Source organism: Rissa tridactyla, chromosome 11 (genome assembly GCF_028500815.1).
Source record: "Rissa tridactyla isolate bRisTri1 chromosome 11, bRisTri1.patW.cur.20221130, whole genome shotgun sequence".
NCBI lineage: Eukaryota > Metazoa > Chordata > Aves > Charadriiformes > Laridae > Rissa > Rissa tridactyla.
Window position 1 is genome coordinate 6,109,918 of NC_071476.1, and position 25,535 is coordinate 6,135,452.

Here is a 25,535-nt window from a genome sequence, read left to right on the forward strand (position 1 = left end):
TACGGACAGACAAGTAATAAATGAATTACCTGATGAGATGATAATTGCACAAATGTTTGAAAATAGGTTTCATGCTTTCATGTGGTACTTTAATATTGCACATACAGAGGAAAGGTGATGCAGTAACATTTTTAACTCTGTAATTAGCACTGTAATAATCATCTTGGCTGTTTAAATTAGTTAATAATATTAAAGAGAAGCTCTAATTTAATAATCGAGACACAAACCCAGGTATTTCTAAGGGAGGATGGCTTCCCACCAATTGTATTCAATATAATTTTGTCTTCATTTATACTGTAGACAACGGCCCCTGTAGAATGCAGCTGTGTTTGTAGAATTGCCCTGGATGCCTCCATAAGAGACAGAAAAACATCACGATTTGCAAACTGGGGAGGAAATAAAAATGAAAGCTTCCTGCCCCTGCTAGTTCCTTAAAAATCAATTTTAACGTAATTTGAAAAGTTCTGATTCTGGTACAGTTATTACTTTCAGTTGGTTTCATTTCTGCTTTTAAAGTATAGCTTTCTAGAGACCTTACATTAACTTCACAGATTACAGCTGACATTGAACAGAGGTATAAGGTATAAACCAAATATAAAAGGCCATCCATTTCCATGCCTGATTAAATGCTGACTCAAGGTATTGCAGTATTTTTGATCCCCAAAGTTTAATAAAATTCAGGACAGGCAATAAGGAGTCGCAGACAAATTAAAATTTATTGAGACAGACAAAAATGCAACTATTTCAGACTACAGTTAAGCATTTACAGTTAACCAAAGATAGCAAAATGCTCACATTCCACTGAACTCCTTATGGAAAAAGCATTCAGAATTTACTATGCAGTTCTACTTACTATGATAGTCTACATCCATCTACAGCAGGGACATCAAACTGAAACACGTAATATTTGGATCTCTCCTTACAGATCTACACATTTAACAGTAACGGACATCAACAGCATTGAGAAAAGTATAAAAAGACCAAAACCCACCTACTGTAGAAAGGGCTTTTTGATGTATAGTAACTGTACAAAGCAGCCTATGTATTAAAGGAACTTGAATGGCATACAGAAGGGACTGCAATAAAAGCCAACAAACGGAGGAAGCTAAGCTTGAGCGATCTGGTGGTCTGTATCAACTGGTGACCTTAGATCTATGTCATTTGCTGCTTGAGGGGAAAAAGGCTACAAAACTTCTAATATCAAAATATTCCCATGCCAGAAATGTACACTGAGACTAACAGACTAGGCTGGAGAGGCAAAGATAAGCATTCACTAACAAACAGTGTTGTTTTAAATATAAACTTTACATTTTTCAATATAAACTGTAGAATAAATATTAAATAAACACTTCGAACGGTTTAAAATAATAGTACAGAACAGCTTAAAAAAAGGCGAAGAAAAGGAAAAGGATTCTTTGTGTTCACAGCAAAGGCCAGTAATGACCCAAAAAACCCAACTGTGCTGAAATCTGAACTCGAGGAGATTTTGATTTAACCGCAGTAGTTAAAAGGACACCTTGAAACATAAAGCAATGCCTAACAGTATTTCATAGTCTCTAATACGAAAAGAAAATGAGATTAAAAATTGGTTTGTGTCTCTAAAAGAACGGGACAACTCTAATTCCATTTTTCGCAATGAGAAAATGTTTGGAAGGTCAATGACTTGATGCAGATGGGAAGTCCTGCTTTTTAAAAAAAAAAAAAAAAAGAGAAGAAAAAGGAAGGAATTAAATTAAGCTGGAAGCAAATTAAATCCTTTACAAAGCATGAAGAATGGAAGGGGCTTGATCTGGAAGAGCACTGGTTCTCGGTAGAATCGCCGGTTTCTTTTAAAGAAATAAAACATTTTTTTAATGCATCGTGCCAAATTGGACACACACACACGCGTATATATGTGTATAAATATATACACACAGACACACATAGATATACACATATGCATATATAGGCTGCAGATCCCGCAGCCACTGGAGGATGCCAATGGATCACCAAAGGGCTTTGCTAAATAGCTTTGTAAGATTTGGAAACTTGGTTTTAAAGCAATCCATAGTCTGAGCTGCCCTTCCAAGCCCGACAGCCTCTGCCCTCTTCCTGACTAGGCCGTGAATCCCTGTGATTTGACACTACCATCTTTAAATGTTCCTGTAGTCGTACCCAACTGAACTAGTCAACAAAAAATCATGTTTTTTCCAATGCTGGCCCTGATTCAGAAGAAGATTTGAACAACTGAAGCAGGTGACTGAACGATCACCTGGCTGGGGTGTCTTCCAAAATCCAGGCCAGTAGGATTAAAAGGGGTGCGGGTGTGTGGGTGTGTGTGTTTGTTCTGTGCGAAGGGAAAGGTGCTGCCAGAGGTCATCTGAACCAGCCAAGGCATCCGCCCTCTTGCCTGGTTGTGCTGGGCACGGAGCAGTTTGACTGGTACCCACCGCATGTTCGCGTTGGTGAGTTTGGGACGATGGTAGATGTTTTATAGTTTAAGATATAAAACTTGCCACCTCTGATTTATAGCAGTTGCATGTGAGAGGTGACAGCTAGGAGAGAATCAGTGGTGCTGAGAATGGATGGCGGTGGCATGTCTGCTCATGTAGGCTGAACAACGTCCACATTTGCTTTCAAAGGCTTATTTAACAGCTTTTATTTAACCGCTTTGCAGATTTGCACATGACAGAGAAGGGCTGTAACCCAGGGCTTGGTTAGCCAGGCTTTACCCCTGTGAGGTGCGGGGCAGGAGAAGGGATTGACTATGTGGCCTTTGAAGTACGGCATAGTTCCAGGATAAGCCGTGGCAAAGGGACACAGGACTGCAGAAAAAAAACTGGTTGTGTGTGGAGAATGAGTCTAGTCAGGAGGATAAGCACAACTCTACCGATCGTGGACCTCAGTTTTCTGTCAAGAGTGAAATGGCAACGCTGTGCCTTAGGCAGGTCGTGCACAGGACAGCAGAGCTAGACCCAGAGAGTATGGGTTTAGTTAATAAAATACCAGAAGGAAACCAGCCACGATGTTTGAGAAGCAAGCTACTGCTGGCGTTCAATTGCTTCTCACGAAATCATACGACTTAAGGAATGCTGGTTGTATCTGTTCCTCTTGCAGGTCAGCATCATTTTCTATGAAAGGCAAGTAGAAAAAGCGTATGTATGTATGCGTGTGTGCACGCTGTGCAGCTCATGGACACTGATTTTAAAATAAATTTTCAAAAGCTATAGGAAAGCCAAGGGGATTTGAGGAAGGGAGGATTGCAGGCCTTTTGCAAATGACTGTGATGACAGATTTTTGGGAGGATGCAGGGGCGTGAAACAACACACAATAAATTCCTCACGCTTTTACGCATCCTTCTGCATTAATAACAATTATGCAGGCTTGCTCTTTGTTCTCAGGTCATTGATCGAGATAAATAGGAAATGAAAGAGGAGAAAACAACTGAGCCCCTGCAACACATGGTGTCTGAAAGGAGTTCCTCTTCGTATTGCTCTTGTGATTTTGTCTAAAAGCAGAGGTCCTGCACAGAGGAGAGAGGGGCTGCAGAGCCCTGCCAGGCTCTGTGGGGGGCACTGACTTTGGAAAGGGCTGAGGACCACAGCCCTTGGGCCAACGTCCCTAAAAAATTGACTTCTGCCAAACCAGCAGGATATTTTCCAATACTATATCCAACACTAACTCAGAGGAAAAAAATATTCCATCGAATTAGTTTCCTGGGTAATAAGCACATTTTTCATTCTGCAAAATAACTCACGGGCAAATCACAGGCACCGCTAGAATACTTATATCTGTATCCTAACGCAAGAGTAGGGTTAAGGTACCTCTTACTGTTTCTGAAACAGCAAAAATTTAATAAAAGGTCACCACAGCACATCACTGCATCAGAGAGCTGCAATGGGAAAGGACACAGCAAATAATGTAATATCACTATGTTGTGATATAATTGAAAAGCTATGAATATATGGGAGATGCTGAGGGAATCACAGATTGTATTTTAACACTATTCTCTTTTACGTGTCTGGATTACGAGTGTGCAGCTTGTGACACTTGAGCAAAGGGGCTATGCTTTTGAAACACGACCACCTAAAGTTGCTTTTTTAACCAGGCCAAATAAATATTAACTATTTAAATTAAAAAAAATGACAGCTTATTACTTTTGATGGTTAGTGTCTTTGACAGCTTTATAAGTTTAGAATGAGGGATTGCTAAGAGTAAATGAAGAACGGGCAGATCCATAGTGTGTGAGCGGGAAGCAGAGGCCGCCTGAGCGACGTTAGTGCAACTCTTAGTGCAAACGAGCTCAGAGAGAAGCTGAGGAACAGCTGTAGAAGTGGTTACGACGCTACAAATTCACAGAACACTCTTTCCTTAAACACTTTGAAAGGCAGATGGACTCTCTTCCCTGCCTGTAGGGCATGGTCCATGATAGCTGCATGGTTCTCAGCATCTCTTAAGATCAAAGACATATTCCTTAACCACATGAAGAGTGTCAGTGAGCTGATCTACACTCTGGTGGGAGCCTTGCCTTCAGCGTGGGATGGACTAAACCTGTTGGACTCATTCTCAGAGAACGTAAGGAAGAGAAAATCCTGCCAGTTGGTTTCTTTCTGGATTAAACCCTTGGTGCTGGGCAGCCGCAAATCACCATCCAAAGAGACCTACACTTTACCGGAACATAACAAATATGGACTAGCAAATGAGGTACCTACTTTTCCTGCTTCAGGAAAGAAAAATAACTGTTTCTGATGTGATCCAGGTAGCGCTTCATGACACAAATTCTCTAACTTGAGAAGGGCTTCTAAGCCTTCTGTTGGTTTGTTGAGCCCCTTCTGCGATTCTTCTTTCACAGGATATATTTAATAAGCTATGCAAGCGAGGATTAAGACATGAAATGTTTTTGAAACAAAACTCATTACCCCTGTGATTAGAACAAAAATCCCCCAAACCAACTGAACAAAAGCTGTATTCCAAACAGTCCTTGCTGGAAAAAAAAAGTTGTCTTCCAAATTAAATAGACTATACAAAATTAAACTCAGTAGAGAGGGAATATTTGTGCCAGGTACTCTCAGATACAATTGCAGAGATATGATATGACTTGCAATATTGTGCAAAACGTGAGTCCTCGTTATGATGGGCACTACCATATATAACCAATTTCATCATCCTTATCATCATCTTCATCTTCATCATCTTCATTAGCTGCTCTTACATGAATCTTCAGTTTCCCGTCTTTGTCTTTTTTAGCTGCTTCAGGCTCCTCTTCCAAATCATCCAACAATACAACAGATCCACCACTGCCAAAATCCCCTGAGGTTTCTTGCTCTTCTTCTGAAACAGGTGAGCAAGAAAGGTCATTCCCTCACATGACACCAGATCCCTCCTTCATCGCTACCCTTGTCATTCAAGCCACTGTCATTTGTAGCGTTACTTTTCAAATTCATTGGTTCAGCTATTCATGAAACAACCTCTAAATTTCAGTGTTCATCCTGAACTGGGATAAATATATATCAATTTACTCTAAAAAATTTACTTGCGTAAAAATCTATGCATCACCCTCCTCCTAGAGACTCGACTGGGGAGTCTCAGTTCACGTGGGTGCAGGCCAGAAAATCATTACTCGTTTGTAAATACTTTCATCTCATCACAACTCTGTAAACCAGGCTAAAAATATTCCACAAATTGATTTTATTCGAGTGCATAAACCACGCTCTGCATAGGTAGCTATCGAGCCTGACACCTGTGATGTGATTCTGGGCATCTCAGACCTTCTGGGTCTCTGCTCTTTCAGTTCCTTCTTGAAGAAGAATGCGCACCCACAACCACCACTGACGCACTCTGAAGGGATACGGCTGAGCTCTTGCTTGCCTAGGTATAACAGCTAATTGGCGATTTCACATACCTACGTAACATTGTCCTGTCAGCAATATTGTGGGGCTTGGTTGTTAATTTATAAAATTTTACACATTTAGGCCTTCCTTTTTCTGGAAAACATTATTCATGAAGCCCCGGTAAATGTGCGTTCCGGAGTATACAGAACAATATATTTAATAACCATGCATAGCCTTACTTTTAATATCAATCACTACATTTTCCAGGCTGGGAGCAAAAATATTTTCTTCTCAGTGGCTATTGCCTGTTGACTTCTGCTGCACTCCCCTAGTCCAAAGGACCAATATGTATATAAGGGCCCCATTTGTAGTCCGAGTAGGAAAATACAGGAGCACTTTGAACACCGGTAGTCATGTTTCCCTGTTGTCCCTTTTGTTATCGTGCTCCATCGTACAGCAATGGCAGGGCTTACAACAGTGTTAATTCCTTTGTTGTCTGAGGAAAGCACATCATTACTCACCGCAACTAACTGTCCCTTGTTTTCTTGAGCCGGCTATCTCATTCCCGTACTTATCAACACACCAGCACTGCCCCGTGCTGCCGTGGCACTGAGTGGCTTTGTAATAACCTTCTTCATTGCAGCGGGGGATGAAAGCACCTGAATAAAATATAAGGTATAATCAGTAATGCAAGTCTCTGTAGGAGCAAGCAGGTATATAGGGTATTATGAACTTGTCACTTATTTACATGGAGATCGTTACAACGCTGGCAAGAAAATACATGTGATGATCTAGTGCCTAAAAGGGAGAAATTACATATGATTAACTATTTTCAGCCACCCTGGTCACTGCACAGTGCATAAGTGTTTGTGCACATATAGCACATGGTGGGTGATGGCACACGGTACTAGAGAGAGGTTCAGTCTGTCCCGGAATGATTAATATTCCCACAGAGCCCCTTTCAGATTTAACTCCTGGTTTTAAACTTTTCTTCCCAACTGGATTATTACCCCAACTTCATTAATTTTGCATTTCCCTTCCATTTGCGCTCCTTCAGTGTTTATCATATAAGTCTTTCCACAACACTGTAATTATCCCTGGAAGGTATCTGCCATCTGCTTGCCATTCATACTAATCTCAAGCCCAACCTCTGACTTACTGGGAGTTCCCATGTGTAGAAGGAGAAGTAACGCATAAACTGCAGAGAGGGGCAACAGGATTTGAAGTCAATAAGTCTTTGGATTCAAAGCCCAAGATTTGTCTCACAATAAAACCAATATAGTTCAGCCTTGTAGAGCGCGGTTCATTCTGGCTTCTGCAGACAGGGAAGCACTTGGGAGAAACCTGTTTTATTGTTCCCACCACGTTCAGCAGATACAGCAAATGTATTTCTATGTGAAAAGCCCTCTTGTCCCTTGAGATGAGTTACCTTTATTCCCAGGGGAGGTCAGTACAGTCATTTTCCCTCCTTTGCCAATTGCTTCAATTTGAAACATGGCAGAAACCCACCTTTGCCCCCAAATTTCTTGTCACAAATGATTTTTGAGAAAGTATTTTTCTCCTTTGTCAAAGATACCAGTGATTTACTGGTCACGCAGTAAGCTTTTTAACTAGTCTCTTCAGACAGTTCATGTGTCAAAGGGGCTATTTCCACCACGTTTTTCACAGAAAAAAATGAATGAGAAGGTGCGTCCCAAATGTCATGAAATTTCCTATATAAAAGACATAAAAGTGGAAGTCAGTCAATCTCATACACACACACATCTATATAAAGTGAATGCTTGAATTCCCAAACTCATCGCGCTGCAGATTGTGCCTAACGTTTGAGTGCTGCTAATGCAGGTCTGGAAGATGAGAACAGAAACCTTTGAACGTCTGCAGAAATCTTTGTGTATGGGATCAGTTTCGGAGACCACTTCACACCCATTAGTGAGAGTATTTTAAATAACTTCAAAGCATGATTTTATAGCAGCTTTGCTTATAGGAACTACCATTATGTTAATGCTCAGTGTTCAAACCTTTATTTCAATATTGACTGAGAAAGTTTTATTTCACGTTTATGCTCATGTCCCCTCCCTGATGAGCACTCCAGGTGTTTATCAGACTATACACAACCTTGGGAAAAGTGCTCAGGTGCAGATTTTGAGCTGGTGTAAATCAGCACAGCTGGACCCATGTCACTAGAGCTCCCCTGTTATATCAGATGAGCATCTGGCTCCAGGGAAGCATCAAAGGGGAAACTGCAGTGGCATTATGGGGTGAGCGTGGAACAACCCCTGCATTTTAAACTGTCTCATTCTTTCTTTTTCCTTGGGCAATGCAAGATTTCCTTTCTTTGGAACAGGTATTTTTGCCTGTAAAAAGCATAGATTTAAAAATAAAATAAAAAAAAATATGGCCTAGGCTCGCTGCCAACATAACTGTGCGTGGAAAGGATTCACGCTTTGGGTCACAGCGAAGAGTGGAAGGTACTTTTCCTTCTGCATGGGAAATTTGTGCCAATTTGTATGTAACACTGGAGCTTTAAACATTTAGCTACGCAGACTAACGTCACAGTATTTGCCAACCAACAGAGGGATGATTGCAGCACATCCTCTCCAACGTGTCAGGTGCAAGTGATAATCTGGGGAGGACAGAGAGTCACTGGGAGCAACTGTTGTAGAGTGGGATGATTCGTCCTGTGAATCCTACACAGACCAGTCCCTGTGTTCATTAGAAAGAAGCTCTGGCTACAAGCTCTCGTGTTCTGGAGCATGGCATCCAACAGCCCATTTAGCAGGAGCATTTCACCCCGTAATTTGGTTTGGCATCAGAGAACATCCGCAGGGTTTGGAAGGAGAAAGAAGTTCAGATTTCCTCTCCAGAGGTTCTTGCACAGACTGTGCTCCCCCACAAGGACCACTGGTGGACCAGCGCTATGAAACGTTAGTCACTCCCCACTGAACTGCCTTAGGCTAGTGAATCCTGCTTCCCCCATCTCTCTTTGTCCCATGGAGTATTTAATTATTTCACGCAAACTTGAACAGCACTGTTGCACCTATACACTCTTTATGCATCCAGACGTCTAGCTCTTTTTTTAATTTTTTTTTTTTGCATCATTTCCTTATCTATATAATACTCCCCTTCCTCACAGCACATGGGGAGAATAATTATATGCTAAAGATAGTGAAGCCCACAGGTAGGAGCCTGACAGAATTAAGAGCTAGCGGGCACACAGCTCCCTGTATTAGCTATTATGTTAGCTGAATTCACAGGGCTGATACGGAAGAAAATAGCGACGGGAGCAGAAATTTATTACCGTAGTGATGTGGGAGAAGCATTATCAGGCTGCACAGTTGTATACTCTAAAAGTACACTCTCTGCAGTTAATTGTACTCTAGATAAATCTGGTAGGAAAAGATGAATAGCACTGTTTACTTTTTAATTCAGTCCCCTGGGATGCTAGGCTCTATTTGAAAGCCTCCAAATTCAACATATCTAATGGCAATGGCTTTGAAGTACTTTGTTGCAACTATCATGTGTTTTGAAAAATACATAGAGAACAAAATATCAAAAGTCATCATTTTTTATCTATGGATACAAGTTAATAGAAGTCTTCTTCGTGCGTACTGTCCAGACTGTAAGCGTCATGCTCTATACGTCAGGGACAGAGAAGGAAAGAGAATAAGTAAAGACTAGTGTCTCTGAAAATATTTATCTCTTCAATTTTTATTGTTGCTACAAGCCTGGGTTTTGTCACGTGTATGTTTTGGTTTCCATTTGCATGATTTTTCAGTCAGCCAAGAGAAAAGACAATGTTTTCCGCTGTATAAATAGCTATGAGATCAGATTAAAATCTCACAGACAGATGCCATTATGCAGGCAGACTTCCAAGGTAGGTGAAGCAAAGAGTTCCTCTCTATATTATAATTTTCTAGCTTGTGGAACAACCTATGCCTGACACTTCTTGATTTGTTGAGCTTAGCCGCTTTCATCCCTCATTTTTTTAATACAGTTGACTAGAAGTTATATGTGGTAAGGGACCATTCTTACTGCTTTAACTTTGTCATTTTACTCCTGCTATTGTGATCAGATCCTAGCGACATGTGCTACAACTGCCTGCACGTTGTACTACCTGCAATATAGCCATTATTTTTCCCCGCACACTGGAACAAACCACTTATGTTTCAACCCAGATGACATTTATTGCATATAGCAAATAACAGCAAAGCGTAAAATAAATATGGGATAGCCAAAGCTATCTGTTAGGTACTGGGCTTCCTATTCTTTTAGGCGGCCTTGAAAATCATGACACCCATGAGACGGAGAACACCCTGACTTCCTCTGCCACAACATGTATTCGAACACAAACGCAAAATATTTACTGAATGGAGCACACATACAACCGAGCGATCAATCCTCCCTTCGCTACGAGCAGCAGGAGCTGTAACTCTGAAACATCTTCATCTTTACGTGAACTCGCTATGAAAGGATGATGGAACTAAACCATAGTCCCTGCGGCCTTTGGGAATGTTTATTCTTTTTTTTTGAACCCAATGAATCCAGGTTGGGATCGTTCATAAGTACCCGAACCTTGCAAATGGCAGTGGCATCTGGGAATGGCAGGGTTTGGCAAAGATGAGCTTTGCAGAAGCTCTGTTTGTAGGGTCTGCTAATGAGTATGCCACAAACTAGAGTCTGAGAGCAACCTGGGCAGCAGACGGCAATCTGAGCAGCCACGCGTGCTCTGTGCTGCAGCTCTAAGGTGCTGTACAGATGCTGTAAGAACCTGACACGGGTTCTCCATGATGGGCCTGACAGCCTGGGTCTGACGTAAGCCAGACTCTTCAAGGGTGAAACGCAGTGCTTTCTGTAAACGGAGACTTCAATCTGCACTGGTATGCCTCGCGTTATTTGACTTCATGTACACAAATGCACCAGGACAGATGTTTCAATAAGATACCGCCACATAAAGACTAGGCTACGTAACACTGTGATTTTAGGGCATGGCATTAGTTACCTTAAATTTACTCATTGCGACAACCTGATTTTTTAGCAATTAAATGGGAATATGCCACATGGGGATTTATTTCACCTGATTTTAGATCACCATCAGAACACTGTAAGTTACGAATCGATTCAGGCTCCCAAAACTCAACAGGGAGAAGGGCAGGCACTATCACATCTTACAGCATGGCACATCCTGCTGGGCTGTCTAGAATGAGATGGTCCTAATTCCTGTTTTCACATACACGGAACATACTGAAATATTTTTAAGGGTGATCAAGCAAAACTGAAGCCCAAGGAATGGATGCATTGCACCATGACGGGAAGAAGACGCGACCCCATTGGCTCTGCGGCACCTTCAGTCACCCTTCTTAAATGGGAGGCTTGAGTACCCAGCAGCCCCCGTACTTACTCTGACCCACGAGGTGACAAGGCTTTGCATTTCTGGAGAGCTGTAAATTAGTTCCGAACCCACTGCCACGCTGACACCTGTTCTGTATGTTGCTATCTCATTATTTGTTTAATTTCATAGTGTCGGGCCTACGCTCCGTGGTGCATATTCCTGACTCCAAACATTAGTCTCTAATTGAAAAACCATTACTGCATATAGAGTTACAATAATCACAGAAGCTTTAATTAGTTGAGTAAATGAATAGCAAGTAATCGAACTTACCCAACAGACTCTTCCCTCTACTTAGCTTTTGAATTCTATTCATTTCATTCTGGCAAGGAAGACCTAAAATATAATGTATGAGAATCAGTTTCCAGATGGTACAGGACAGACTCAGTAATGACTGGCTTCACTGCTGACATGAAATGTAGACTACTGTACACCTGGGAACGAAAGAAGCCCATATGCTGGTACTGTACTGCAAAACAAATTTATGTCATTAGCTCCACTAATTAAAAAAAAAAAAAAAAGCAACACACTGTAGTTGAGAATAGCGTTTGGGGGCCATTTTCATTGTTAAACCATTTTTTCTCTCTTTTCACCAAACTGACACAATGTCAGCTCTCAAATTTATGATTTGCTAATTGATTAATTTCTGCATTAATAAAAGACTAAGTTCTTGAGCATTGTATCAGCAAGACTGTGTGCACTGGCACTTACTACTTCCTTTGTTTTAATGATCTGAGGATATTAATACAGTTCATCTGTGACATTAAACATTGTTACACAAGGCCCCTTCACACCAGGGCTGGCGAAAAGAGCTTTTTAACGCAGCTGACTGCCAATTACCAAACTATCTCCGTAAGCAAATCAAGCAAATGGAAATCACAGGGAGACCCGAACAACTCCTCTTTGTACTACAAATCGCACAACTCACCGCCCGGCTTCTGGAAGCAGTAGCACCACTCGTTGTTCGACAGCTTTCCGTCTTTGAAGGAGTCGCAAGAGTTGAAGAGGGGTTTGACGCAGGGCTCGTACTTATCCAGATAAATGGCGCTGATCTCCGAGGGGTCCAGCAGCAGGTCATAGTTCATGTCAAGTTTGTTGAACATCCAGCCTAAGGAATCCTTACAGATTGGTAGTATGCTGGTGTCAAATCCTGTAAGAGGAAAGGCAGATGTCCTCGGCTGAACCCCAGCACGCACACTGCGTGGAATCTTTGCTAAGCTGAAGCCTTGCTAATTTATTTTGGCTGGACTCCGAACATTAAACTGACTTGCCCAAAGCAGAACAAAATTCTAAGACTGAACTGATTGTGTAAAGCTTAAAACCCGAGCACAGCTACAGACTAGAGCACTACTCACACTCTTTAGGAGCTGTGGGGTGGGGAGGGCTGAGATTCACAGCTGATTACTGTAATTCAAAGTTATTTCTACTCAAAAAATTCTTATGTGTTTTTTTTTTCTCTGTCCTCAGTCCAAGTGGGTTGGCCTTGTTCCAAGAAACTGAAACTGAAGGAGCAAATACCACATCCATCGCATTTTCAAACTAGACTGAGTCTGAATGCGACTTGAATCCTGTTTCCCGGTCCCGTTTCTAGTTCCCTGATCAAATTCTTTCCTACTGTGCTCTCTCCTTCCCTCTCACATCCCAGCTTTTCACTCTTTGAAGCCCTGCCTCCTGTGCTGGACAACAAAATGCTTTGATCCGAATTCTGGGGGAGGCAGGGGGAGAGAAGGGACGCGGCGTCCCTCTTGCACCCCTCTGCAGAATGGCACTGCCTCAGCTGGGAGCTCCAGGAGCTGCACGTGCTCTCGTGTGCCATACCAGCAGTGTTTGTCCTTGTGGCCTCCAGGATTGTGCAGCAATACAGGATTCTGCTCTTCCAGCGCTCTGGAGACCATCATCATCATTCATTTTAATAGCTCAAATCCTTAAAAGTCTGCAGCAGCAGCAGTAACACAGAAAGACCAAGCCACGCATATGGATACCCACAATGTATATGAGATGCGTGCTGCAGTACTCTGCAGTCTCCATAAAAACAGTGGCGTTACCTTCTTTCACAAACAAGACAGGGCATTATAAATCTGTGCTGTCACTGTATTTTCAATGCTTGGTACAAACATGGACTAATTTCCAAGTTATCTATGATGCAAGAAAGCATGTTTGTAACGTAGGGCTAATAAAGCTGATAATATGGATATTGGTTTCAACAATATTTGAATTTCAGACACACGCATACATTGGCTGGGGATTTCCAGGCACAGGGGGTACCTGAGCCACAGATCCCGGGCACCTCGTGCTCACGCTGTTTCAGCTGGTGCCATAACCTGCCTGGGCACCGCTCCTTCTGCTCCGGGTCCCGTGGAGAAGCCTGACGGGCTTTTTCCTTTTGCTGCATCTTTCATTGAAAGAGGTCAAGCTCAGCCTCATTTGCTGTAAGTGTCAAGTCCCATTTCAAGATGCTGCTTTGTTACACTGAAACCTAAGATGTTGCTGGAATCGCGCTGACAGTTTGTCCAAGCTCTGCAGCCTACCTGCTATTTTAAGTATTAATCCAAAGGAGGGCAGCGCTTTACGCTGGAAGCTGCACTTCTTGTATGTAACTGCAGCTGAAGGCTGTCAGTGACACGGAGGAACAATCAGAAGGGTTAACTAATGGGAAGGTTTGTGTCATTCATAACACATGTTTCTCTAAGAAAGGAAGAAGGTAACACCATTTCCTCGGGGCTAGCGGCAGCTCGGGCAGGGAAGAGAGAGATCATGCTGAACATTTCATCACATTTTTGCGCTGTTATCTCTAACATTATCTAATTGAGTTTGAGGAGCGTGAAAAAGAAAAAAGGCCACGTGAATAGATGTAAGGAGGAAGCCTGCTCGCCTTGCTGAAGCAATTAGGACTACTGACTTCAATTATTTTATTCATATGAAGAAGGCATGCAGGATTTGGTCACTGTGCAATCTCTTGTTGAGTGAAAGGACTTAAGAATCCTTGACTTTTACAAAGCAGGGAGGAGCAGGGCATGCAGTCCTGCCTCGTGCGGTGTGCGCTGTGCCCGACCCCCCGCCACAGGGCAGGTTAAAAGCAGTCAAACAGGCAGGGGTGGATCATTCAACCGCATGGTGGAGCGGGGATCGGCACACGTTTCAGCTATCCCAGTTTAACTGTTCCCAGAGAAAAAACAGCTGGGTTCCATTGGCTGCCCTTTTCCTGCACAGATGCCCTCTCTGGTGACGGTCTTTACGCCCCATTGTGGCACTTACTGCCGTTACGGTGAATAACTACAAGGTCTGTTTTACGACCAGGTCCACGTTGCTCAGCCCTGTGGGTCTCCAACGGTCACCTCCTAACTGGCAGGGATCAATGCAGCGAGGAGGAGATCCTGCCATGAACTTGCCCCTGAGAGCGTCTCTGGATTACTTCTGAGTCGTGTTTTCCTCCCTGCTGGGACGTCTGTATCTGTGTGTACAACACGCATTCAGGGATACAACAGCAGCGCGCCCTCAGGATTCAGCTGTCTGAGCAGATCCCAAGATAGTGACTGATGCGAATACGAAGCTGCTCTCATACCATCAGGGCTTGGATGCAAGATACAATCACGAAAGGTCACTTACGAAGACAGTTAATTACATTAGTTGAAGAGTTTTTGATTGTAATTTCTTCTAAACAAGGGAGCTTTCACTGTTGTGACCAGAGTTCAGATTAGGTTTATTAAGAGGCTGCATTATTAAGCAGTGCTGCATTATTAGACAGCGTGCTCTGGAAGTCTTTAAATATTACAGTGGTAGATGCAATGCAAAGCCCTTAGGCTAGATGGTTATTACCAGTGAAAAGGTTAATTCTTTAATTGCCCCTCAGTATGTGGCTGAAAGTGAAACAGTAGTATCCATCTCCACTTCACATTGTCTCCTGGTAAAAGCTATGGCCCATAAATCACCTTTTTCAACTTTGCATCTGCAGTCCAGAACCAGCAATCCTGGACGCTTTCGGCACCCAGCCAGAGGAATGAAAGCAAAGTGTGCCCTGAGTTGCAACGTGGGCTCTGACTTAGTGCGGAACCAGGGCAGCTGATGGAAAACGGTTCTTGGAGCTCACCTGCCTTCATTGGCAGGTCGCATGCTCCCATCAACGTGGGCCAAGTGATGCTGAATGAATTAGCTGTTTTGGAGACTTTTGATACACTTGCTTACAAATATGATGCAATATATTGGATGAAATTAACCATATACTGTAATTCTGCAATGGATTAAGTGCTTGGTTAATAGGCTGGGCTTCTAGCACAACAGACCTGGCCTATCAGTAGCCTCAGTGAGAACTTTTCTGCATCTTTCTGTGTGTCAGGTCAGCCCTGCGGGGCCTACGGAGAGAAGCAAGAGAACAGTGCAGGCTCCGTATCCCTCTTGCTCTTGGCTCCTTGGCAGGGGCTGCCAACACAGATGCCAATTAATGTCAGTTGTGGTGGTGGTTGCCCTCATTTGGACACCTGCTCTCAAGGACCTGGATTGAGACCATCATGTTTCTCATTCTGACTGACAGCTGTTCAGCATCCTAACAACTTTCATTCACTATAGACCTGGAAGGAAATCAAACTGCTGACCTACATGTGAAAGTCTCATATCCCATTAATACGTAAAACGCTCCACCTCCTCTGAATTAAACTGGAATTAAATTAAAAAAAGTCTTTAAGTGAAAATCCTAATTAAAAATAAACACACCTTCTGGCACATAAAATTATTTTCCCCCTTCAAGAGCTGACTTACATGAGCCAGTTTTATTTTATTAAAGTATACTACAATTAAATTAACAGGGGAATAATTAACCTAATTTCCCCCATTACTTGAAATAAAGGAAGGAGGAGAAGAAATGTTCCCCAGAAAAAATCCTTTATATTGCAGAGATCTCTAGTAAAAGGAAAATAACTCCCGCTCCAACCAAAGAGACTATCTAGATACAATACGGGAATGTTATGAATTATCAACAGGCTCAGGAGCAATTTGAATCTGTTCTTATTACCTAATTAGTTTTACTGGTTCCTTATGTCAAAGCATGCCCCTGAGTTGCTCATATTATTTATTGAGGAGATTTCAATTGAACAAAGCCTGCAGAAGACGAAGTTCCTGGCCTACGGTGGTTTGCTGGGATCTGGCAGATAGCTCATTGAACGTAGGTTTGAGATTTCAAACACAAACACTTGCCCTCATCCCTCTCCTTTCAAGAGGGTTAAAAAAGAAAAAAAAAGAGTGTACTTCTTTTCTTCACCTGGGGATGAACTTCATACACTCAAAAAGCTTATTTACACTCACAGTAACCTCTTGAAAATTTAATGTAGAATAGAGAAATCTCTGCTGGAACACCTTCTCTAGACAGCTGACGTGTCTGAGGCATCTTAGTCATCGCATCCCACCATCTGTTCCTTTTAACGCCACAGGGGCATACCCAAAATGGATTACTTTGAGGATGTGCATGCCTTTTAAGACTCTACATGCATAACCAAACCAGTTCAGTTTAATGAAGTGATCAGCCTGGTGAGGAGGGCAACACATGCAGAGCAATAAAAAAGGGCAATGTGTACATCAGAGCACATTTCCAGAGCCGTGTGTCTCCTGTTTGCCAGGATTCACGTACATTTTTTTTTCAGCTTGGGTATGTGAACTTTGCTTTGAATTTTGAGCTCTGCTTAAGACGTCTTTTATTTTTACAAATGATTGAAGTTGGAGGAAGACAAATACTGCTGTCCTTACTCTGTGTGTATTTTCAGTGCTACCAGAGGGAACTGGAGCTGCAGAATTTGGCACGTGTAGATTAATTCATGGATACTGTTGCAAACTCTTAAAAAGAAAAACAAGCCCAAGTTTTGTGAGATTCAGAAACAATTCAGGCATCTTAACTCATAAAGTTTCTTTTTTTTTTTTTTTAACTGACACATAAGAAAATAGGAAAATGTGCCAAACTCAGTCAACAGTCTAAAAACGAACATTGCTGAGATCAAGTGTTTAAGATCATCAAGGCAGCCTTTCATATAACGGCTGCCAGGAATCGAACTAAACTAAAAAGAGATAACAGCTCCTCCGTGAATCAGAGCAAACACGGTAGAATTACCAGGAGTGTTTTTCTCACTGAAATTGCTTCAGCAAAAAAAAAAAAAAAGACCCAACACCTTTTGGGCGTGAATTTGGTCTTTGGCCTATGGTAAGCTCATCTGCATGATAAGCATCCTTTGGAGAGTCGGATGAAATGAGATTTCACGTGGTTCTGGACACAAAGGCCTTCAGACAAATTTTTAAGTCTCCAGTGTTTTCTGAAATGGAATTAATTCACATCCTGAAGCCATGATTAGCTGTACATCCAGTTGTCTTTTTGCACTATGGTTCGGCTTCCTCTGCATGGTAACATCCTTTTTTGGAGCACCATTTAAGAAATAAGTAGGACATACTGTTTTAAAGATACTGACTCTGTCGTAAATACTGTGTAAAGTAAGGGACATATGAAAAAGACAATTTACACAGAACATAGCTGCTTGACCACCTGGTTTTAAGATACAATTACTTGGCATTAATGAGGTTTTGAGCAATATGGACTGTGGCATATTCTGTCTTTTGGAAGAAGCAATCTATTGCTACACAAGCCCAAAAGTAGCACAAGAGCGGCTGTGGAGACATGAACCAATGGTAAATGCTCATCCTGACGTGCTCTACTGCACCTTTAGCCTCTCCCGTCTCACACTACAGGGAAACTGGGCACTGGGGTCAAAAGAGCCATAAAAGGGAACAGTTGACCGAACCCTTTAAATTGGGTGTGTGCTTAGACAGCTTGTCCCAGAGCACCAGGGCAGCGAAGTGAAGGTTGAGTCACACACCTAGAAAAAACTTGCACATCCTACTTTGCAACCCAGGGACCCACGTGTTTTGAGACATACTATTTAAAAGGATTAATGAGTCCTTACAGAAAATAAATTCGCATCTGCTCTCTGATGAACATGACCTCTTTTGATGCTGTTATCTGAATCTTTCCCCTCCCTGGTGGGTAAATGACATCAAAATCAGTCATGTTGGCTAAACCCACAGAGAGTAAATGTCCTCTAAACTGTTCATTTTCTTCCTTTCTTAAAAAAAAAGCATCGAAGGAAGCAAAGATGGTGCTATTAAATACCTTGGACACAACAGATTCCAGCTTTCCACACCATTTAACTATTCCAGCTCCATGGCTGCAATGTGGATGTTTTTATTATTCTTTCTCTTATATAAGGTGTTAGCAGGAAATTGCAAAATAAAACTGAAGAGAGTCATTTCCAACATTGGGGTAATTTTCCCTATGCTTGTATGCCATGTTTTTGGCTCATGCCGCTGACATTGGGTCAGAAAATGCTTGGCCATAAACTGGGGGGTAAGCATACCCCACGCTCCATCCCCGAGAAGTGATTTGGATGCAGCCACGCTGATTTGGAGGGTCGTGGATTTCAACTGTACAGACACAAACTATGTCATGCTAGTTAACCTCAGGGCTTGAGAAGAGTCCCCGAGCAGTTTTATTTACTGGTGTAGATGTGACCTCCTTGGCCTTCAGACACAGTTATTTGCCTGATTAACTTGTAAGGTCTCTTTGTCTCTGACTGCCAGTTTTTAGAGCAGTTTGGGCCAGAGAGAGCACAGAATGAGTGCAGCTCCTTTAGAAAGCGGTGCAGCGATTTATTTGCAGGATCAGGTCTCCCGCGTCCCTGCTCATTTGCTGGTACCTGCTTGACACGACATTGTGGCTCTAACAGCTGTGCTCAGCAGAATGCGCTCCCAGGCTGGGAAGCTGCCTACAACACTCAACGTTCAACAGGGAAAGGTGTTTTCTTACTGCCTTGTGCCGTCTCCGAGCTTGTTGGTTTGATGACACGATTTGCGTCCTCGTGAAGAGCACCGAACCAGTCTTTTAGCCGCGAAGCGAGACTCCGCAGTTCTTTGTCTGTGCAAGCTAGAAAAAGAACAAAGCACCAGAGTGAGTCAAGAGCAGCAGCGAAAAGCCTTTCTCTAGGTAGTCTATTATAAAAATATTGTTTATGGTTGTAAAATCCTTCTCATTAAGAGCTCTGAAGTACCAGAGAAGGAGAGGGAAAAGGATGCAAGTTAAAAAGAAAATATAAGTCATTATGAATTAAAAGTTGTCCTGAAGGACCTCCTCAGTAGCTGGCATGATTTACGATGGAAGAAGTGACACGCAGAGCTACCGCAGTTCTCAATTAGAGCTATGCGACTACTTAACTTCAATGTTTTCACCTTTTAGGATCTCAGAGAAAAATATCAGTCAAACAGATGGGGAGGAGGGACATACTTGCCTAGACATACTACTCGAACAAGATGCTAGGAATAATTTATAACCACATTTGCCGTAGTATAAGGCTATTATCACAGTAATAGGAAATACATATACATATTTATACACATAAAGAAGAAAATTGTTATGTTGCACCAGTTACACTGTAAATGAGACTTTGCCACCTCTGAAGGTTGTCAATTCCATTTTGTTAGCTAGGTGAAACATTTATTTTCTTATCATATTTTACTGAAAAATATCTTATTTTTCCAAAACTTTCTGCCGAGAGATTAATGTCCAGCTGAAGCGACTATTTTGAAGGAAGAAAGCTGCATTACTCACCAGTTTCTGTCAGAAAAGATATTCTCGTTTCTGTATCATGTTTAGTGCTTAAAATTCACATGCTCAGACAATTTTATTATTCCTGCTGTGCACTCATTCTACATTTTAAATGACATTTCTTGGAATACAGAGCAAGATTTTATGCCATAGAGGCAGACATCCTTCACAGGGCAAGGGACAATATGTCTTCTCCAATTCACTGCACATTATAATATTCCTCCTTCCACCTTACTGAAGAACAAAGGAATCCCCCCAGCTTGTCTTCCCAAGTTAAACTCACGATTCCAATGACTACAACGAACTTGCTGATATCTCAATGGCTGTGGCGAGCATTGGCTTGTTTTCACAGGGTTTTTTTGGGGTCAGAAATAACTCCGAAGTTAAAAATAGGACATTATAGCTTTTTTTTAACTGCAAAGTAAAAACTAGCATTTGGGGCAGGGGGAGAAAAAGAAACGTTTTCCCCATTTTTCTGTAATGCTGAAAGAGTTTGACAGGTTTTCCTATTAAAGATAAAAATACGAAGATCACTATCGTGATAAGTTTGAGTCCAGGTAACGAAAAATCAGTTCTTAAAGAAAAAACCCCAACAATTAATGTAAATAAACGGAAGACGACGCAATATTAACTGTAAAGTGGCTTACATTTCTGAAAAAGCCTATCACTTTATTTTCTCACTTCCATTAACATTATATTTGAAACATGGAAAACGAGCTTATCTTTGCAAGTTAAGGCAAAATTCATAGAGTGACAGGATTCTTGAGCCTACCCATGCCATCTTTTCTCTAAGGAACACCTCACGCCGCTGTCGTTCCTTGCCTGTTACTCACAAAGTCTTTTATCAGAAAAAAAATCACAACACAAGCAATAGCAGAACAAATTCCATCATCCTGCCTGTAACAAGCCCCCATCAGGAGATGTTGCCTGAAGGGGCGAGGGGGTAGGAAGAAGACCAATTTTACAGGTAATAAATATTCAGGAACGAACTAGCTCTGGACAGGCATGAATGATTTCTTATTTTGTGACTTTAGATCCATAAAGATAAAGAAATTTCCATCATGCAGTGATTTCAACAGGAGCTGGGCACCTAAATACATGTTAAAATTGAGGGAGATACTTTTTTTACATGGGATAGGAGATGCTGTTCTTGCATCCCCTGTTGAATTGTCATCAGCTGATTCTCATCAGACATATTTTTTGCCAAAATATTATTAGCCAACTACAGCAACACGAGAGACCACAACAGCCTTCTTTTCAATAACCTGTCTTCAAACATTTTCTGAGAAGGAACGTACTGATAATCTAACATCTTTCAGAATTAAAGATTCTTTTCCTTCTTTCCTTCTTTCTTTCTTCTTCTGCCAAGTAGCCATCTTGTCCTTTGAAAGTCAATTTTGCAAAGGGAAAAAAGAGAAATACAGTGTATAACTAGTTAAGTGTTGTTTAGCCAATGCCGCTTACGTGACAGGTTATCCATATGTTCAGAGGATCTCACAAATGTATCTCCAGTCAAAACTGCACACGTAAACACAGCTTTGACTACTATTATATCAAGTGTGTGAAAAAATAGGATTCAGTTGTCCAAGAACTGAGTAACGTAGTTTTATTGTGCAAACCTGATACTTACTAAATATTTATTGTGGCACATGACATCTTTAGGAAGACAAGGCTGGAGCTCTAGACTACAAACACCCATTCCTGTGCCTTCCTGACACCCTCACCGTGCCTTCTGTAGTCTCTACACTGAGCTTCACAGACAGTCAACAAGTCACAGAGAAAAAAATATATGTATTAAAGAAAATACCCTCTAGGGCTGTTTTCCTCATTCAGATTTGTGTACTTCCAAATACAAAGACAACCCTAGACACTGCAGAAACCCAAGGCAAGTCAAATGCTCTGAGGGACACTGTATTTGCTCTCAAACTTGCAATGCCACCCTGCCGGCGCACAGTGCCAGGGCAGGGGCTCGGAGCACACTCGCCTCCTCTCCCGGCCTCGGCACGGCGCAGGATGGCCACCCCACTGCCAAACTGACGGCGCCCTCATTCATTTCGCAAAGCGGTCATTTGGTTTAAACTGCATTGACTGAGGTAATTTGAATCCAGGCTTTTAAATTGCAATAGAAAACAGGATTAAATGCACAGTGGAAGTGGAAAAGAAGTAGATTAATTAATGGTAAATCAGACTCGAAATGATTTCTCTGCATAGTCCAGCCAATCAAACATGTCAGGATCTGTAAAATGCCATTCATAATGAAGTCGTTATATATATTTTTTTTTTGCTTGTCTATAATGCTAACCATGTGGAGAACCAGCTTTTACCATGCACATGTACATTCCTGCTTAGATCAGTTCTCTGCCAGTACCCAAGTGCTGCAATCCATGACCTACACCAGCTCGGATATAGCCTGCAGCTGCTCAAACAGCCACAGGACCCCCGTCTCCTCCTGTCACTCCGTAACAATAATTCTCTTGATTTTGATGGACCAGGAAAGGCTTTCAGCCTCTTCTATGCTGTAGCTTCCTCGAAGACTGCCTCATTCACTCACTCTCAGTCTTAAAACCTGCACCCTGGAGGATGCTTTCTCTTATTTTCACCAACAAATCTGCAAAAATGCCCCAAACCCTGCAGATTTCCTGTGGAATTCACTCTGAGGCACAACTTGACAGTAAGACCAGAACTGGAGTTTTCTGCATACCGTAGAGTTTTTTTGTGAATCACTGAGATATTCCTTAAGTTGCTTAAGGATGATGCAACAGTGGATGTGATGTTGAGATTCCCTCCTAGGACTGCAGTCTTTCTTCACAAGAATAACTGCTGTTTCATGAGTAAAACAGGAACCAACTGTGCTGTTAATATGTAGTGAATAATAAATTTCTTCCCAAGACTTCAAAAATTTAATGCAAAGTTCAGTTAAATTTCTATTAAAGCATTTCATGCCCTCAATCCTACCTTCTCCTGCACGTTAAAATAGAAAAAGTATTATTTTACATTTTTTCTATTAAATTTTATGTTAATGCTACCATGCACGGTTAAAATTTCTGCCTCTCTACCTAGTGGAAGTGCATTCTATTTCACTTATTTTATTCGAACATTTTCACAAGTCTCTAATCGGAATTTGTTTGTTTTGTGACACATTGGTGTAGACACTTCAAAGTGGACTGACATTCAGCGGGCACGAGTTTAATAGACACAAAGTCAGGCCCGGCGTCCAGCCGCGTGTCTAGGAACCAGAGCGCTTAATGATTTATTGCTGGCGGTAGAGGCCATTAGTTACATATCAAACAATTAGGAAGCATAGCTCTGAGGAGCCCCAGATCTAACAGCCTCATAGATAAATTTGCATTAGTATAAGTTATAAAGCACGTTTAAGAAACCTCTTCATGAAAAATACAGTGCAAATGTACCTCCTTACTATTAATAGAAGTTTCAAGTAACGTTTCTCAGACGAGAATAATAGGGCTGTAGGAGGAACAGATGTGATAATGGGTCTCTTGCTATTTGAGGATCTATAAGGAGAGAATACGTAGGTTGCAAATAATATGGATATTGACATGACTTGAAGCACTAATTAAAAAATCTGGGATGAAGAGAAACACCAAGGGAGGAACCTCTCCGTAGCCCCTCTCTAGCAATTGAAATCTGTCCAGTCAACTGCCAACAACCATTTAAAACTCTACTGCTGTGAAAAAGACACAAGTGCAAACATATGCAACATCCATTTTCACATCTGTGTGTATTTTCTTCAAGATAAGAGAATCTGGCTTCAATTCATTTCCTACACCTTTTAAAAAGGGAAAAACCACAAGACTTTATCCTCGTTATTTTGCCGACGTCACCGAAAGTCCTGCCTTAGCAGCCTTCTGATACCAGGTCCCCATATAACTGTAATTCCCGGATCCTTCACTGCTGATGGGCTTTGATGAATGCGTTGCACAGCCCAGGACTTCCCTGCGTGCGGCGGGTTGGTATTGCTGCTGTTACGAACTGGGATGGTGGGGCAGGTCGGTTAACGTCCAGCTCGTCAACTTGATCAGAGTGCGCAGTGCCCTGCACCTGACGTGGCAGTGGCACCCCGCGCGGTGGCAGAATCTGTCACTGCTCTGAGTCACGGCAGCGCGATCGCAGGAGGAGGATCTATTTGCAGCTGGATCCAACCGACATCCTCAGATCGGAATCTGCAGATGTTACAAATCACCCTGCAGAAGTGATTTAATAGCAAGCACTGAAAGTGCAGATTTATTCCCAAGGGTGAAGCAGTTGGTCCAGCAGTTATTTATTCCTAACAAACTGAAAGCGCTGTTGCTAAATACCTATTTTCACCAAGCAGAAAACATTAATCTGACCTAATGGAAAGCCATTAGCATGCTGTAAAGGCTCAGGTTTTTATAGGTGTGCTTCCATTATGGACTTTTTCAGCTCTACAGATACTAATCTATACATATTGGTGGTGAAAATTAACAGTATAATATTTAATTTCACTCTCCCAGGGAGGGACTTTCAGAAGTTCTCAGTGCCAGAAATCAACATTAAAACTGAACTTACCTGTAGAAGCATAAGATTAAATCAATAGTGAATGTTCTCTCACATCCCATTTTTACTCCAGCCTAGCAAAACAATATTGTCACATCTCCAGCCACTAAGAAAACAAGCCTTATAACTCATACTGCAGTTAACTAAAGAAAACTTAGTACTAAGGAAGTACATCGCCGCATTACTGCTTTAACCTCTCACTTGCTGCCATAACGTTCTGGTAGGATGTGACAAGCAAGGAGCCCATATTGTCCAGAAAAAAAGTTACAGTGATATTTTACAATGTATTTTACAAAAAGCAAGCTATGCAACCAGATTCGCAGAACGTGGGTAACATCTTTTATGTCATTTGACTTATCTGTCATCTACCTGGCACATATCTGTTGCCTTATTATTATTATAATCACTCTTACAAATAGTACCGCATTACTACCAATTACATGTGGAGAAACTGGTTCTTTGGATTCATATTATATTATTGTCATGAAATAGTCTCTTAGGTAGAGACCAAGGAGCAAATTCTCTATTCCCCGAATGCCAAAGTGGAGCACGTGAACATTCCCTGAGGGCTGGGCTAGTTTCAACTGTTTCTGTACTGTAAGGGAAAGGAAACCGCAAATGCAGAGAAATTAAAAAAAAAGAAATAAAGTAAAAGGTTTAAAAAAATGCATACTTAGCTATTGAGGTTAGTGCCGTTTCCAACTGCCATGGCAGAATTCAGCTTAGAAACATGTCACTGATTTTGAGTCACCTGCTGAAAAAGACGCACGTGTCCTGCCACGGAGCAGAGTGAGCGTGTCGTGATCGAGGTGACCAGCCACTGAATGCGAATAAAAACCAGAAAACATTGCACGAGAGCCCATCTCGATCCACAGTCTGAAATGTCAGACTTGGGAGTTCCCTGAGCAGCAAGGAGGAGTGGATGCATTCACGGAAACCAGCCTTGCTGGCTGCTCAGCTCACAAGAAGAAACCCAACTGTATTTGTAAGACACATTAGTCGTAACAAGCAGCTCAGTCATTTGTCTTGTAAGCCTGGAGGACAAGTCCATTTAGTTTTGATTAAAATGTGATGTAGGACAAACCTACATGACATTGGCCGATAGTGATATTATATTCTTCCAGTTAGAAACAGGGCAAGCATAGTTTCAACAATTCGGAAAGAAAAAAAAAGG

General features: G+C 41.9%; 1 protein-coding gene across 1 annotated transcript in view; it reads right to left on the reverse strand.

Annotated features, from left to right (window-relative positions):
- Positions 1–4,093: 4,093 nt before the first annotated feature.
- The window catches only part of SPOCK1 (SPARC (osteonectin), cwcv and kazal like domains proteoglycan 1), a 306,342-nt gene continuing 284,900 nt past the window's right edge, over positions 4,094–25,535 (reverse strand). Inside the window, exons 7-11 of the mRNA XM_054217393.1 lie at positions 19,031–19,147; positions 12,125–12,346; positions 11,470–11,532; positions 6,332–6,469; positions 4,094–5,310 (exon numbers count right to left, since the gene is read on the reverse strand). Of these exons, the coding sequence (XP_054073368.1) occupies positions 5,120–5,310; positions 6,332–6,469; positions 11,470–11,532; positions 12,125–12,346; positions 19,031–19,147 (731 nt within the window). The 3' untranslated portion in view covers positions 4,094–5,119. The remainder of the gene's footprint in view (positions 5,311–6,331; positions 6,470–11,469; positions 11,533–12,124; positions 12,347–19,030; positions 19,148–25,535) is intronic.